Source organism: Ranitomeya imitator, chromosome 5 (assembly GCF_032444005.1).
Source record: "Ranitomeya imitator isolate aRanImi1 chromosome 5, aRanImi1.pri, whole genome shotgun sequence".
NCBI classification, from domain to species: Eukaryota; Metazoa; Chordata; class Amphibia; order Anura; family Dendrobatidae; genus Ranitomeya; species Ranitomeya imitator.
The window spans coordinates 145,216,428-145,233,837 of NC_091286.1; the positions used below are offsets into that span (position 1 = coordinate 145,216,428).

General features: G+C 40.0%; 1 protein-coding gene across 1 annotated transcript in view; it reads right to left on the minus strand.

The window, feature by feature from the left end:
* IGF2R (insulin like growth factor 2 receptor) overlaps positions 1 to 17,410 on the minus strand; it is a 249,543-nt gene that overhangs the window by 34,051 nt on the left and 198,082 nt on the right. Inside the window, exons 36-44 of the mRNA XM_069769196.1 lie at positions 15,750 to 15,899; positions 15,493 to 15,654; positions 13,018 to 13,216; positions 11,058 to 11,204; positions 10,623 to 10,857; positions 10,389 to 10,522; positions 8,863 to 8,977; positions 5,822 to 5,965; positions 157 to 338 (exon numbers count right to left, since the gene is read on the minus strand). Of these exons, the coding sequence (XP_069625297.1) occupies positions 157 to 338; positions 5,822 to 5,965; positions 8,863 to 8,977; positions 10,389 to 10,522; positions 10,623 to 10,857; positions 11,058 to 11,204; positions 13,018 to 13,216; positions 15,493 to 15,654; positions 15,750 to 15,899 (1,468 nt within the window). The remainder of the gene's footprint in view (positions 1 to 156; positions 339 to 5,821; positions 5,966 to 8,862; positions 8,978 to 10,388; positions 10,523 to 10,622; positions 10,858 to 11,057; positions 11,205 to 13,017; positions 13,217 to 15,492; positions 15,655 to 15,749; positions 15,900 to 17,410) is intronic.

Sequence of the window (17,410 nt, forward strand, 5' to 3'; positions counted from 1 at the left end):
ATACTACATTTCTAATTTGATGTATTTGCTATTATGATATGTGCTATATATTGGGATAGGATCTTGGAGATCGGAATATTCTTTTAAAGCTTTCACTTTTTTAGGGTTTAAGATCCTAATTTTGCTCTTGTAAGATGGATGGAAACATTTCCTCACCATCAAGATAAAACTTTACATCACTGGTGGAGCCAACAGCTCGAGTGAAATCCTGGTTAATCTTTACTTGGCATATGGCGGCCTTGTGACATTTCTTATAGGTGGAGTTCTCTATTCCAGAAAGCTGGACTTGGTATACATACTGATCCTTATTCCTTATATCACCATAAGCTGTGTATGACCTGTCGGGGAAAAAAAGCTTGTTAATATTATATACTAGCTGAAGAGCCCGGCGTTGCCTGGGCATAGTAAATTTCTGTGGTTAGTTATAGCACCTCACTTGTCTTATTTTCCCATCACGCCTCTCATTTTCCCTATCACATCTTTCATTTTCCCCCTCACACCTCTCATTTTCTCCCTCACTCCTCTCATTCCCCCCTAACACTTGTCATTTCAACCTCACATCTGTCATTTTCTGATCACTCCACTATTTTTCCTCACTCCTCTCATTTTGCACTCACACCTTTTCATTTTCACCTCACACCTCTCATTTTCACCTCATCTCCTCAGTATATACATGTTTGTCATCTCAATTATATATAGTATACATCTGTATGTCATCTCCTGTATATAGTATATACCTGTATGTCATCTCCCCTGTATATAGTATATACCTGCTGTGTGTCATCTCCCCTATATATAGTATATACCTGAATGTCATCTCCTTCTATATATAGTATATACCTGTATGTCATCTCCTCCTGTATATAGTATATACCTGTGTGTCATCTCCCCTGTATATAGTATATATCTGTGTGTCATCTCCTCCTGTATATAGTATATACCTGCATGTCATCTTCTATATATAGCATATACCTGTATATCATCTCCTCCTGTATATAGTATATACCTGTAGGTCATCTGCTCCTGTATATAGTATATACCTGTGTGTCATCTCCTCCTGTATATAGTATATACCTGTATGTCATCTCCTCCTGTATATATATATGTACTTGTATGTCATCTCCTCATCTATATAGTATATACCTGTGTGTCATCTCTCCTGTATATAGTATATATCTGTGTGTCATCTCCCCTGTATATAGTATATATCTGTATGTCATCTCCTCCTGTATTAGACCTCGTTCACACCTTATTTGCTCAGTATTTTTACGCTAAATTGGCAGCCTGATAAATCCCCAGCCAACAGGAAGCCCTCCCCCTGGCAGTATATATTAGCTCACACATACACATAATAGACAGGTCATGTGACTGACAGCTGCCGTATTTCCTATATGGCACATTTGTTGCTCTTGTAGTTTGTCTGCTTATTAATCAGATTTTTATTTTTGAAGGATACCAGACTTGTGTGTGTTTTAGGGCGAGTTTCGTTTGTCAAGTTGTGTGTGTTGAGTTGCGTGTGGCGACATGCATGTAGCGACTTTTGTGAGATGAGTTTTGTGTGGCAACATGCGTGTAGCAACTTTTTGTGTGTCGAGTTGCATGTGACAGGTTAGTGTAGCAAGTTGTGTGCAGCAAGTTTTGCGCGTGGCGAGTTTTATGTGTGGTGCCTTTTGAGTATGTGAAAGTTTTGTGTGAGGCAACTTTTGCATGTGTTGCAACTTTTGTGCATGTGGCAATTTTTCCACGTGTGCAAGTTTTGCGTGTGGCGAGTTTTCTATGAGGTGAGTTTTGCACTTGTGGCGAGTTTTGCAAGAGCCTAGTTTTTGCATGTGGCGAGTTCTGCGCGTGGCGAGTTTTGAGTGGCGACTTTTGTGTTTCGACTTTTATGTGGCGAGGTTGGTGTATTTGTGGTGAAATGTGTGCTGAGGGTAATATGTGTTCAAGCATGTGGTAGTGTGTGGCGCATTTTGTGTGTGTTTATATCCCCGTGTGTGGCGAGTATCCCATGTCAGGGCCCCACCTTAGCAACTGTACGGTATATACTCTTTGGCGCCATCGCTCTCATTCTTTAAGTCCCCCTTGTTCACATCTGGCAGCTGTCAATTTGCCTTCTACACTTTTCCTTTCATTTTTTCGCATTATGTAGATAGGAGCAAAATTGTTTGGTGAATTGGAAAGCGCGGGGTTAAAATTTCACCTCACAACATAGCCTATGAAGCTCTCGGGGTCCAGACGTGTGACTGTGCAAAATTTTGTGGCTGTAGCTGCGACGCCTCCAACACTGTTCCTTTCACTTTTTCCCCATTATGTAGATAGGGGCAAAATTGTTTGGTGAATTGGAAAGCACAGGGTTAAAATTTCACCTCACAACATAGCCTATGACGCTCTCAGGGTCCAGACGTGTGACTGTGCAAAATTTTGTAGCTGTAGCTGTGACGCCTCCAACACTTTTCCTTTCACTTTTTTCCCCATTATGTAGATAGGGGCAAAATTGTTTGGTGAATTGGAACGCGCGGGGATAAAATTTCGCCTCACAACATAGCCTATGACGCTCTCGGGGTCCAGACGTGTGACTGTGCAAAATTTTGTGGCTGTAGCTGCGACGATGCAGATGCCAATCCCGGACATACACACACACATACACACACACACACACACACACACACATTCAGCTTTATATATTAGACTAGCTGAAGAGCCCGGCGTTGCCTGGGCATAGTAAATATCTGTGGTTAGTTATAGCACGTCACTTCTCTTATTTTCCCATCACTCCTCTCATTTTCCCAATCACATCTTTAATTTTCCCCCTCACATCTCTCATTTTCTCCCTCACACCTCTCATTTTCTCCCTCACTCCTCATTCCCGCCTAACACTTGTCATTTCGACCTCACATCTGTCATTTTCCGATCACTACACTATTTTCCCTCACTCCTCTCATTTTGCACTCACACCTTTTCATTTTCACCTCACACCTCTCATTTTCACCTCAGTATATACATGTTTGTCATCTCCCTTATATATAGTATACACCTGTATGTCATCTCCTGTATATAGTATATACCTGTATGTCATCTCCCCTGTATATAGTATATACCTGTATGTTATCTCCCCTGTATATAGTATATACCTGCTGTGTGTCATCTCCCCTGTATATAGTATATACCTGTATGTCATCTCCTCCTATATATAGTAAATACCTGTATGTCATCTCCTCCTATATATAGTATATACCTGTATGTCCTCTCCTCCTATATATAGTATATACCTGTATGTCATCTCCTTCTATATATAGTATATACCTGTATGCCATCTCCTCCTGTATATAGTATATACCTGTGTGTCATCTCCCCTGTATATAGTATATATCTGTGTGTCATCTCCTCCTGTATATAGTATATACCTGTATGTCATCTTCTACATATAGCATATACCTGTATGTCATCTCCTCCTGTATATAGTATATACCTGTAGGTAATCTCCTCCTGTATATAGTATATACCTGTGTGTCATCTCCTCCTGTATATAGTATATACCTGTATGTCATCTCCTCCTGTATATAGTATGTACCTGTATGTCATCTCCTCCTCTATATAGTATATACCTGTAGGTAATCTCCTCCTGTATATAGTATATACCTGTGTGTCATCTCCCCTGTATATAGTATATATCTGTGTGTCATCTCCTCCTGTATATAGTATATACCTGTATGTCATCTTCTACATATAGCATATACCTGTATGTCATCTCCTCCTGTATATAGTATATACCTGTAGGTAATCTCCTCCTGTATATAGTATATATCTGTGTGTCATCTCCCCTGTATATAGTATATACCTGTGTGATCTCCTGTATTAGACCTCGTTAACACGTTATTTGCTCAGTTCTTTTACCTCAGTATTTGTAAGATAAATTGGCAGCCTGATAAATCCCCAGCCAACAGGAAGCCCTCCCCTGGCAGTATATATTAGCTCACACATACACATAATAGACAGGTCATGTGACTGACAGCTGCTGTATTTCCTATATGGTACATTTGTTGCTCTTGTAGTTTGTCTGCTTATTAATCAGATTTTTATTTTTGAAGGCTAATACCAGACTTGTGTGTGTTTTAGGGTGAGTTTCGTCTGTCAAGTTGTGTGTGTTGAGTTGTGTGTGGCGACATGCATGTAGCGACTTTTGTGAGATGAGTTTTGTGTGGCAACATGCGTGTAGCAACTTTTTGTGTGTCGAGTTGCATGTGACAGGTTAGTGTAGCAAGTTGTGTGCAGCAAGTTTTGCGCATGGCGAGTTTTGCACGTGGTGAGTTTTATGTCTGGTGCCTTTTGAGTATGTGCAAGTTTTGTGTGAGGCAACTTTTGCATGTGTTGCAAATTTTGTGCATGTGGCAATTTTTCCGCGTGTGCAAGTTTTGCGTGTGGCGAGTTTTCCATGAGGTGAGTTTTGCACTTGTGGCTAGTTTTGCGTGAGCCTAGTTTTTGCATGTGGCGAGTTTTGCGCGTGGTGAGTTTTGAGCGGCGACTTTTGTGTTTCGACTTTTATGTGGCGAGGTTGGTGTATGTGTGGTGAAATGTGTGCTGAGGGTGGTATATGTGTTCAAGCACGTGGTAGTGTGTGGCGCATTTTGTGTGTGTGTTCATATCCCCATGTGTGGTGAGTATCTCATGTCGGGGCCCCACCTTAGCAACTGATCGGTATATACTCTTTGGCGCCATCGCTCTCATTCTTTAAGTCCCCCTTGTTCACATCTGGCAGCTGTCAATTTGCCTCCAACACTTTTCATTTCACTTTTTCCCCATTATGTAGATAGGGGCAAAATTGTTTGGTGAATTGGAAAGCGCGGGGTTAAAATTTCACCTCACAACGTAGCCTATGACGCTCTCAGGGTCCAGACGTGTGACTGTACAAAATTTTGTTTCTGTAGCTGCGACGCCTCCAACACTTTTCCTTTCACTTTTTTCCCCATTATGTAGATAGGGGCAAAATTGTTTGGTGAATTGGAACGCGCGGGGTTAAAATTTCGCCTCACAACGTAGCCTATGACGCTCTCGGGGTCCAGACGTGTGACTGTGCAAAATTTTGTGGCTGTAGCTGCGACGGTGCAGATGCCAATCCCGGACATACACACACATACACACACACACACACACATACACACACACATACAGCTTTATATAGTAGATGTAGGACTACTGGAGAGGTTTATGCTTATTATACACCCTCTAACTTCATGACTTGCTATGTTATCCAGTGGAAAGGCAGACATCCATCTTAGAGGTAGACTGAAGACACCACGTTTCTAATGTTATTTAGCTTTTTTCTGACCAGGTTTGCCCTTGTCAGTGCAGTGGGTTTCTAGATACAACAGGTCACAGAAACTGTGATAATAGCAATTTTCCTACAAACACAAATTGATGCATGCACCACTACTGTTGCTTCGATTTCATATTACATGCACTCAACATGAACGTCTATTAGAGAAGTTATCAAGTAACACTATTATGTCATACGGACATGATCAGGATGACATTTTGGGTGTTGTGGGCACTAGAGAGCTTCAATAGATAAAGTCTATGGCAAACTGTCAAATTATAGGTTGCTGGCAATAAAATGATTATTGGTGGCAGGCATGTTCCCTGGCAATGCTCCCACATCCACTATTTATTATATCCCTCAGTCTAGAATAGCTGATAGTGGGAGTTTCCACAGTGTTAGAATACTTTAGATTTATTGGCACATTTAAAAACCAAATTAAATGACTCAATTAACTACTATGTGACAGCAATGACAACCCTTAATAGGATAAACTCCCATACCACTTACTTTTTGTAGATGCTGGTTAAATTAATCTTAACATCATTTTCTACATTTATTATTCCATTTGTCATAGTAACTTCCTTTGGAATAATAGCACATGCTGCTCGCGTCTCCCACTTTATGTAACAGCGACAAGACTGTGGATCAAACCTAGGGGAAATGATAGACAAGATACTGGTAACAGCCAGGTAATAAAATATTATATATATTCAGATGCTGGATGAAAGAAGATATACAATGTAGGTGTTAAAATCTGAAAGCCAAACGACATCTTTGGCGAAACTGTAATACTGCCCTATAAATAATATGTCCCTTACAAATCCCTTTTCCACAGCATGCCATCTCCTTGGTCATTGTCATATATGATATTACAGTTAATAAGGCCATAACTGCACACAGTAAGCTACTGAATGAGTCATGGAATAACACCGAACTCGTGATGGCATGAATTTACCTTTTCTGATTAAGTTAACAACAATTTAGCCTTATTCTCACTTTCATCAACAAAGCCATGTGCATTAGCTTCAGTAACATTACTTAAAAGGTAATGTGCCATCAGAAAATGGCCTATAGTTTAAAGGGAACCTGTCACCCCCGTTTTTTGAGATTGAGCTATAAATACTGTTAAATAGGGCCTGCGCTGTGTGTTCCTATAGTGTATGTAGTGTACCCCGATTCCCCATGTATGCTGAGAAATAACTTACCAAAGTCGCCGTTTTCGCCTGTCAATCAGGCTGGTCAGGTCGGGAGGGCGTGGTGACATCGCTGGTTCTTCCTCAGCTTTACGTTGGTGGCGTAGTGGCGTAGTGGTGAAGACACAGCGCGCGATCTGCGCTGTCATCCCTTTCGTCGGTGGGGGCGGCCATCTTCCTGGGGCCGCGCGTGCGCAGATCGAGTGCTCTGCTGCACGGGGCTTCAGGAAAATGGCCGCGGGATGCCGCGCGTGCGCATTAGAGATCGCGGCGGCCATTTTCCCAAAGCCGAGTTTTCCTGAAGCCCCGTGCAGCAGAGCACTCGATCTGCGCACGCGCGGCCCCAGGAAGATGGCCGCCCCCACCGACGAAAGGGATGACAGCGCAGATCGCGCACTGTGTCTTCACCACTACGCCACTACGCCACCAACGTAAAGCTGAGGAAGAACCAGCGATGTCACCACGCCCTCCCGACCTGACCAGCCTGATTGACAGGCGAAAACGGCGACTTTGGTAAGTTATTTCTCAGCATACATGGGGAATCGGGGTACACTACATACACTATAGGAACACACAGCGCAGGCCCTATTTAACAGTATTTATAGCTCAATCTCAAAAAACGGGGTGACAGGTTCCCTTTAAATCAATGTTTAAATAAATTTGTATTTTAAACATTTTGCCTTTTTTTTTTTTTTTTTTTTTAATAAACATAATGTAGGTCACAATCTGTAGTTTAAAAAAAATCTTGTAGTTTTACTCTAACTACTGCGGCTTTTTTTTTTTATTTTTTTAGATAAACTTCCTATTGTTTCAGGAAACAACACATGTACACATCTTTGTATTAAAGTGACAAATGAGTTGCACAAAGATCATTCTTCAGGAAAGGTCAGCTGTGAAATCCCCTATTGTGATTGGTGTATCCTGTGTTATCTGCTGAGTATAGAGGCCTGACCTGTCATTCTAATACTTCCTGTGATAATATGGAGACTTGATAAGAACAGGAAGTATGTGTCTAAAAAAGCCCAATTGGCCTGCGTAAAAATTGCTGGATTGTCTTTTTTTTATTTTTAAGAAAGATCGTAATATGAAGAAAAATCATTGCCTTTTTTAGTACAATATAAGTATGGCAAAAACCTAATTTTAACAATAGGTCACTTTTTGATGACATTCTCCCTTTAAATGGTGTGCTAGGCCTCTTTCACACCTCCGTCTTTCTTTTTCCGTTACAATGCGTGAAAAAAACGGATCCAGCAAATGTGTCTGCTGGATCCGTTTTTTTCTCATAGACTTGTATTAGCAACGGATTGTGATGGATGGCCATCTGTTTCATCCATCGTGCACTAGATCCTTCGTAAAATTGCTGTCCGTCGGGGTGGAGACAACACACAGAGGAACATTTTTTCTGTAAGTCAGAAAATCGCTCAGCGACGGAACCTGCAATGTCTGTCGTTGGCTATAATGGAAGCCTATGGACGCAGGATCCGTCGCTGACCGTCAAAATCAGGAATCCAGCTACGTATGCAGTCTTTTGAAACTGAGCATGCGCGGAAGAATTTCCCATCAGGGTAATTCTCTCTTTTTACTATTGATGCTGCCTATGCAGTATCAATAGTAAAATAATATAATGTTAAAAATAATAAAACTGATATGTCATCGGGTCATTTCACAAGGCATTACTGGGAACGGGAGCTGCTGGCAGCATCGCGAGCATCGGGAAGACTGCGGGGGACTCCGGAAGGTAAGAATATCACAATTGTTTATTTTTTTCATTATTTTTAACCTGGATTGTGTTGTGTATGCGTTTTTGCAGCGGAAAAACGCGCCGAAGACGCATACACAACGTGTGCACATAGCCTCGACGGATCCGTCACAAAAACGGACCCAGTGCATTTGTTTTTACAATCTGCACAGGATCCGTCTTTTCAACATTTTGACGGATCGTGACTGATTGTAGAAAACGGAAGTGTGAAAGAGGCCTAACAAGTTTGAAAGTCATAACCTATCCACAGTACAGGTGATAATCTGTTGATAGCTCGTGGGTCCCACTTGTGTAGATTTTGGCAGCCCCATGCAAACTATCGTCAATGCGTTCTACAGAGGCGATTCAAGAGGTGGGATCAACCATGGATATGTGACAGCTTTCAAACTTGTGCAAACCTTTTATACATCTACTGTATTTCTACTTATCCGAGAGCCCAGCTCTTATGTATCAGCCAGACAACCTAGATGACAGTTCTATAGAAGCGACTGATTATGGCCTAACAACGAGAAGACAGAAGAGGTGGTTCTATGGACAAAGTCCTCAGATCTTAGAGCGATGTCTTATATCAAGACATTATGCAATGTAACACTTACTTTTCCAACACAGGCTGGGCTGTTACACTGTTACATATAAGGTTTATAGTAGTCGAGAATCTTTGCTCCTTTCCACACGTGTCTCCATTTGAATAGGTCACGGAAATGATTTTATCTGGTGGATGCACAGAATGTTTATAGGAGAGGTTACTGATGAGCATTACATTCACTGACTCGAATACAGCCAGCTCATTTTATAGCCAAATCACAAACTTAGGTAACAATTTACATAATGGTCACGTTTAAGCCATTAAGATGTTCACAATAGCATTGTATAAAGAGTTGATGTTAAATTTACAGGAGCCATAACAGATCCGGTTAATAAAGTGTGAAACAATTAGGACATTATGGATATAGGAAGGGGCAATGTTGTCTTTCCTGAGTATATCAATGTGCCAGGATCTTACGGTAATTTATTAATGTCCAAGAAAAGCCACAAACACATAGCCAACACTTGCTAGAGTGACCTCCTAAATTAACACCTTTAGACCAAACTTCACCATAGGGTATATTCTAACACCAAATTAACAACATTTTCTGACAATTATTTGTGGGAATAAATATATTTAAAAACAAAAAACTCCGGGATTACCAAACATTAAGCATATATAGTTCACGGGCTAAAAAAATATGATGATTGACTGTACTAGTTGCATAAGCTGCAAAGATGAATATAATCACTGGCTGCAGCAGTCACAGCCTGTACTACTGGCATCATGCCACCTGTAGCCAAGCACTGAGCCATTAATGGCTATAGCCAAATATTGGCTGCAGCCGCCATGTTCTGAGTCATTGTAATGTAAACTATGGCTGGGAGGACGGTCAGAGCATAGATTACTGGGCCAAAGAAAAGGTGAACTTGTGTCTTCACTAATTGCAACTCCTTTAATTTGAGGTCAATTTTTTTTTTTTTACTTTACTTACTCCTCACTGTCTTCCAAAAGAGTTGGAATGGAGAAAACAAATTCTGCAATTCCTTCACTGTTTCAGCCTTCTGTGTTTACTGTGCAGTAAAAAAACAATAATGCTAACTTTATTTTTTCGGCTCAGTACAATTATGCCAATACCAAATTTCTATTTTTTTGTACTGCTTTAAAGAAAAAAAGATCTTTTTCAAAAATTTAGCTTGTGTTACCATATCCTGATTGCTTTCTTTATGGGTCAAGACAATGAAATAGACTCAGCTTTGAACCATGCTTGCTGACCCGACATCCATAGTGCACATAAGGGGCATATCAAGAAGTAGTTAAAAAATACATAGTCCGTCTCTGAAAGCATAAAAGGCAGAGCTGTCCAAATCCACATTTGATTGAGGTCTTCATAAAAATGTATTAAACTTAAACCATGGTCACTACGCTCTGCTCCCTACCCTACAGACGTCAAAAGAATATAATTGCATGAAGTTCTCCCTTTCCCAGCAGAAGAGGATATAGTCTGTTCTTACTAAAAGGAGAAGGTATACAGGGGCTGACACAGTTTTCCCCTCATATAGGTCTCTAAGCAGTGCAGAACAATTCTTGGCTTACCTTTCAAAGTCACATTCTGCGTATACACCTGCCCTAAAACCTGGACATGTCCATTACTTTCCCGGCACACACTTGCGGTTTCTGGACACCCACTAGGCCCTTGGTTTACCCTTTGGCAAAGGTTAATATAATACCTGTATACAACAATAAAATACATAATTATAGTTAGATAATACTGTGGAATCCTTTGTGCTACAGCCAGATTCTGCGTACAAGTATAACATAAGAACTTACCTATCACCGTTATGAATAACAATCCAGCATCCCGTCATCGAGGACAGCAATCTAAGGTCATACATCTGGTGATTAAAAATAAACTTGCAGTCTAATTTTTTGGGAAGACAAGCTAGCTGCGTTTTCCATTCAAAGGTAACTGAACACCCATTAGTCTCACTCAATATGGTAGGAGATCCCTTTCCAGAACTTTCATCGCATTTAAAGAAGATAGTGGAACGCCTCTTTTCGGATGCTTGAAAGTAACAGAAAAAAAAAGTTATCCAATGTTTTCCAAGTACTGTAGGTTCCAAATTATAATAAATCGATTAATAACAAGAAAAAGAAAAAGTCAAAGTTTCACGCACCCCTCAGGGCCTGGCACTAAGCACAGCTTTGAAGTATTCTTAGAAACAAGAGTGAAGTTACAGAAAATCAACATCTTATTAAACCTACTTGGATAACATTTTCCCCAGCTTCCAGTTTTCTCAGGATTGGCAACTGTTCCGCACCACAAACTCTGTCTGTCATCTGTAGTGCACGTGTTATAGGTTTTACCTTTATAGGTGAATGGTAGGATACATACATCACCATTTTCAGTCACTATTGCAAAAAAAAAGAAAAGGAAAACGCTTGTAACAAAACAAAAAGTCCAATAGTTCAGACGCTGAAAAATTACAACTGGTTAAGAGATCTTCTATTTTACTGGAAAAATTGACTCAATGTAACATGTAAAGTAACCTTCCAAGTATGTAACCCCAAATTGCCATTACCTATAGGAGAATACTTAGCAAATTAAAGCTGCACTTTAGGAGGGTACCAATGGCATTTTTGACTTAAAGGAAACTGGTCTAAAAATATGTGTGTGCCCTAAACATCAGGCAGCACGAAACAGGGACAGGCTACTGCTTTACTGTCACGTTTCACAGTTGTCTTGGCTGTTCCCCATTGGCTTGGAATGATTGACAGGTCACTACCTGTAATTTATTACAAGATGTGAAAAAACAACCTAGATGATTTGCCTTAAAGTTCCCTTAACTATAAAGCTCAGCACAAGTCCTGCTGTAACACATTCAGCTTTCAGTGCTCTGCTCCAACTACTCTTATCTACTTATTAAGATAAAGAGGCAACAGGGCATTTGACCAAGCACCCGAGCTTGGAACAGCGAGAGCTAGGGGCTAGTGCGTTTGAAAGATGTGTAACAGCATCTTCTTGGGGGATGAGAGGAAGGAGGTAAGCCGATAACTGCTATATAGAAATCGATGATGGGACACCAGAGTTTTATTCATAATAGTGATTGGTAAGTTCTTATGTTATACTTGTACTGAGAATCTGTCTGTAGTACAAAGGATTATACAGTACTACATGCTCTATTCTACAGGAGGCGGGGACAGTGACGGCAGCTCTGATTGGGTGCCAGGGTCACGTCACAACTACCGCACGGGAGCCCTGGGAGTGTGAGTGCTGACACCGCTGGAATAGCGCCGACATGGGAGGAGAGTATACGCTTTATTATTTTATGGGAGCCAAACATTTTGATCAAGAAGGGGGTTATCCTAGTAGTGGACAACCCCTTTGAGTTCTGTCTGGAAATATAACTACTGCATACTTTTGGCTAAGTTCTGGGCAGGCACTATTTTTCAAGCTCCATGGAAAAAAGCTGTATACTATAGGAAAAAAACCCCATTAATAGCTCTCATTGCACGAGAAGGACAACAGAACGCACTTTTATTATTTCACTTTTACTCCTAATGAATTTTATTATTCTTTCTTCTTTTATCTTCATCCTCCGACTAAAAAAGCCACACCAATACTCTCCTCACACTGATTTCTCCTTCACTTACACACGATTTCCATCGTCTCTTCCGACTCTTGTTCACTTTTTCTTTTCTTTACTGTTCCCCTCATTAATTTGTTGGACCTCCTCTAACTCTAACTAATTTCCTTTTCACCTACCTATTCTTCATCACTTTTAAAAGCACCATTTCATACACAAAATTGTCCCTCGCTTGATTTTTCCAACCTATAACTTTTTTTTTTTTTCATAAAGGTATTACCCTATGGTCTGTTTCCCAACAGTATTTATCTAACAGAAAGCAAGACAATTGCAAACTTGCATATTTTCATAACAATTAAGCAAAGCAATTTAATAACTTGAGACTATTCCTTTAAGGTAGGCAATAGTCTTAAAGTACAGTATATTGTTCTGGTATGTAGTCTTCTAATTAAGAAAGACATTTAGGTTCCCATCAGTTCTATGCTGGAACCAGTTATTGTGTAAACTACAACAGGAAGGAGAAATTCAAAACTATCCACCGAGTCACCTTGGGTATAATAAAAACACAAAACTGGGAAAAACTAGAAATTAAATGGAATCATAAAATTACCAAATAACTGTTCATGATGTTTTCTTACCTGGTGGACAAGGGTCTCCCCCGGCATACTCAAGTACTACCATATTCCCTTGATGATCATACTCCATTTCAAAGGCATTTACATTTCCAAAAGAGACATAGTTTCCAGACTGAAGACACACAGCACCACTACATTTGCCAGTCGGCACATTTTGTGCTGGAGAGCACACGCCAATATAGTAAGTGTTTAGACCAGTTGCCTGAAATTGAAAATTCTTATTTATATTAAACTGAACATTTATAGAGACATATAAATAGTCATTTGGTTCTTCACAACTCCCTAAATAACCATCTTGCCTCCTACACTGGGATACTGCTTCATTTCTCTTATTCATTTTTTCTTTTCAGACAAAATGTAAAGTGGCTGCACTGGTTGCATGATGCAAAAAAGTTAAAAGGCAGCAAGTGACAGTACATGACCGCGGCAGCCAATCAGCAGCCACAATAAATTACGTTTCAAGAATCTGAGGAACCTTTTGTAAAGAACAGTCATAAGTGTAGATAAAAAGAAACCCATTGTCCAGTTTCCTAGAATGAGAATATCTAAATATCCACTGATAGGAGTATTATCAACTCTAGCACCTACAGGTGTGATATCCTCCCGCTATACCTTTTTGTTAAACTCTAAATCACATCCAATCAACTCGCCGAAGAACGTAAGTGGCGACACTTAATACCCTCTATCACTGATGATCAGTGGAGCGATATCCTGGGGGCACATACAAGGTGTCACCTGCTGCAAATAAGTTAATACAGTTGTATATTCTTCACCAATCCCATCTGACCTCACGTAGATTACATAAATTTGGTAGGAGGGTGACTGATGAATGTCATAGGTGTGGGGAATCGGGGGCGGATTTCTGGCATCTCATTTGGAACTGTAGAATTATACGAAGATATTGGAGTGAGGTCATAGCTACATTGGAGCGGATAATTGGGATACCGATCGAATCTAATCTAGAGTTGTGCATCCTGGGTGCTGTGGATGAGGAGATGTGGAGGCTTGGTATCATGTAAGAGAGGTCTTCCTCTCTAAAAGAATCATATAAGCATTATGGACCATTTGAGTCGAGGAAAAGGGATGATAATTGCTAGAACGGTTGAACCTTAGCTTTTAGAGGGTTCCATGAGATCTTCCTGCCGCACTGGCTTCCAGCTTATTCAACATCCGAGACACCTGGTGAAACTTGTATGGTCTTACAAAGATCTAATACTGTTAATGATAGGGAGTGTGCCCACTCAAGTTCATGACCCAGTGGAATCTGAGAGGTGGAGAGTGCAAGACAGTGTTTGTTAACAAGGTAAAAAGAACTTCGCACTGGTTTTCAAATTGCAAGCTATAGTTTTTTTCTGCTCATGGTTAGGCAATTAAAAAAACGTGATGTTTCGGTCAGATTATAAGACTTTTCTTAAGCATCAAAATTGCAAAAGCTGAGCAGAATGTAGAATGGAAGCGCATTGAGTGGCGATAAGACCGATCTGATTGTACAAATTTAGATTTTCTACTTTTTATTTTTACAAAAGTTATGTGTTTCTGCTAAATTCCAAGGCGAAATGTCAACATTATAAGAAGATATAACAACTGTAAATGGTAGGGAAGCATTTGACAATGAGCTAGATCTAATGTTATTTGGGATGGCTGGTGGGGGAAAGGTGGATTTATGATTTTTTTTTCTTTTTTTTTTTTTTTTAACATTAAAGTTCTTTGACAAGAGTTCAAATCGTCTGCATCTGTTATTGTCGGTGAGCTCAACAGTTCTCAGCAGTTTGTGCAATCAACTCGGGCAGAGGTGTTGGCTTTAGCTACTGTCGATGCAACATAAATGCAGACTACCAAACAATTGTAGACACCAGGAGCAGTAGCAGAGTGTAAGAGCATAAAAGGGACAATTTAAAAAAATAAATAAAACTGAGGCTGGGGGACGGGGTGGGAAATCCCATTAATATAATCAAAGTTTGATCAGCATAAATCAATCAATTTACCTTTACTGGTGTAAGAATTAACCAATTAGTACCAAGAATAGATACATCTATGGCCAGCTTTAAGCTTCATATATTCATAACGTCATACAGCTTTATGGCAGTACCCAGAATCTTTATGCGTTTGTATTACAGACCCATAGACGCTCCATGTGATGCAATTTGGTGCCCCCAAAATATATGGGCTATCATTCTTATTACAGACTTCTTTGTAACCCATAAAGAAAAAGTTGCAAATTAAAGACAGACATAAGTACTCTTCCACAAGCCCCTATAATTTCATGGTTGTAATATTGCTGATGCATGCTTTCTGGAGAACAGCTTGCTAGCTCTTCATGAATTGTCACATATTGCTTTTAACCATCCAACAAAAACCAGAAGAGCTTCTTCAATTTTTAACAAATGTATTGTTTAAACTTTCATTAGCTAAGGGCTTGTGATAAAAATTAACAGAAAGGTTTGCCACAAGGCAAGATTAGCTGGCATACATACTTACTTTGTGCATCTCTTTTGAGAGACTAGAGAAATTAAAATTGTACTGTAGTTGCTGGTCCTTCAGTGAACATCCGGAGATCGTTTCTTCATCAGGGCACACTAATGGAGTGTCCCATTCAAAAATATAATTGCATTCAGAAATCTCAACAAACTTTGGTGTACCCTGTGAAGGAATCATATGATAAAAAATATGATATAATGATGCTGAAAGAAAACATAACATAAAAATGTAAGCTGTTTTATACACGCCAAACTTACCAAATCCGTGCCTGTGTTGCAATGAAAGATAATCGTGGTGGAATAGTATTTCTGTGGCATAGAACCACATGTTGTCCGGCTGTCCATTGTAAGTGAAACAGTTTGTGTAGTTATACTAAACTGTGGAGCGCTTGTTGGCTGGCCAATGTCCTTTTATTGGTATGAAAAAAATACATATATATTAAGATCTATTTGGTTAGGGTTTAAACAAACTAATACAAGAACATATTTTCTATCTTCTGATTTTATTCTAATTGGCTAGTAAAGGGTTTGTCCAGGCAACAATCCCAGTATTTATTGCTGAAATGCATTAAAGTACTATTCAAGTATCAATACTCCCCAACCTACTGCCTGAGCACTCAGACATCTTGGTCTGTGCTACCTAGTCAGGTCCTCAACATAACCTAAATGGTCAGAAATGCCCACTCAGCCAATTACTGGCCGCAGTGGTGACTTGACATAATGCAGCAAAGAAAAGAAACATGCGGCATTCACCCGATCTAGCTGTGTAATTCGTGAACTTTTATTAGAAAAATATATGATACATCCGTCAAGACATCAGGTACAGAGGAGGGTGCGGTATTGGAGTGTGGACGACGGCCGTTTCGCACGGTAAGTACCTGATGTCTTGACGGATGTATCATATATTTTTCCAATAAAAGTTCACGAATTACACAGCTAGATCGGGTGAGTGCCGCATGTTTCTTTTCTTTGCTACATTGTGTATCTCATACGCTTTTGTGCAGAGCACCATATACCCACAGCTGTCATGACACCTGCTATTCGGTGGTTCTCTATCAGTCCTGACTAAGAGTAGTTCGCAGTTTTCTAGTGCCGTCCTGCCTCTTTATAATTAGGTGACTTGACATAACCCGTGACTAGCACAGCTCTGATCATTTCAGGTATGACCGAGATGGGACCAGAAAGAACAGACCAGCATGGTCAGAGTGAGAGCCAAAGCAGGACCTGGGAGTGTTCAGTAAAGTATAAAAATTGTATATGAATCACTTCATGATTCCAAACAAGGCACAATTAATACCATTTACTACGTAATATGAATCTTTATTACGCCTTGATGACAAGGCAATTTAAAAAAAAAAAAAGCTCTCTTTTTAACCCCTTCATGACCTTGGGATATTTCATTTTTCCGCATTCGTTTTTCACTCCCCTCCTTCCCAGAGCCATAGCTTTTTTATTTTCCGTCAATTTGGCCATGTGAGGGCTTATTTTTTGCGGGACGAGTTGTACTTTTGAACGACATCATTGGTTTTAGCATGTCGTGTACTAGAAAGCGGGAAAAAAATTCCAAGTGCGGTGAAATTGCAAAAAAAGTGCAGTCCCACACTTGTTTTTTGTTTGGCTTTTTTGCTACGTTCACTAAATGCTAAAACTGACCTGCGATTATGATTCTCCAGGTCAGTACGAGTTCATAGACTCCTAACATGACTAGGTTATTTTTACCTAAGTGGTGAAAAAAAATTCCAAACTTTGCTAAAAAAAAAAAAAAAAATAGCGCCATTTTCCGATACTCGTAGCGTCTCAATTTTTCATGATCTGGGGTCGGTTGAGGGCTTATTTTTTGCGTGCCGAGATGACGTTTTTAATGATAGCATTTTGGTGCAGATACGTTCTTTTGATCGCCCGTTATTGCATTTTAATGC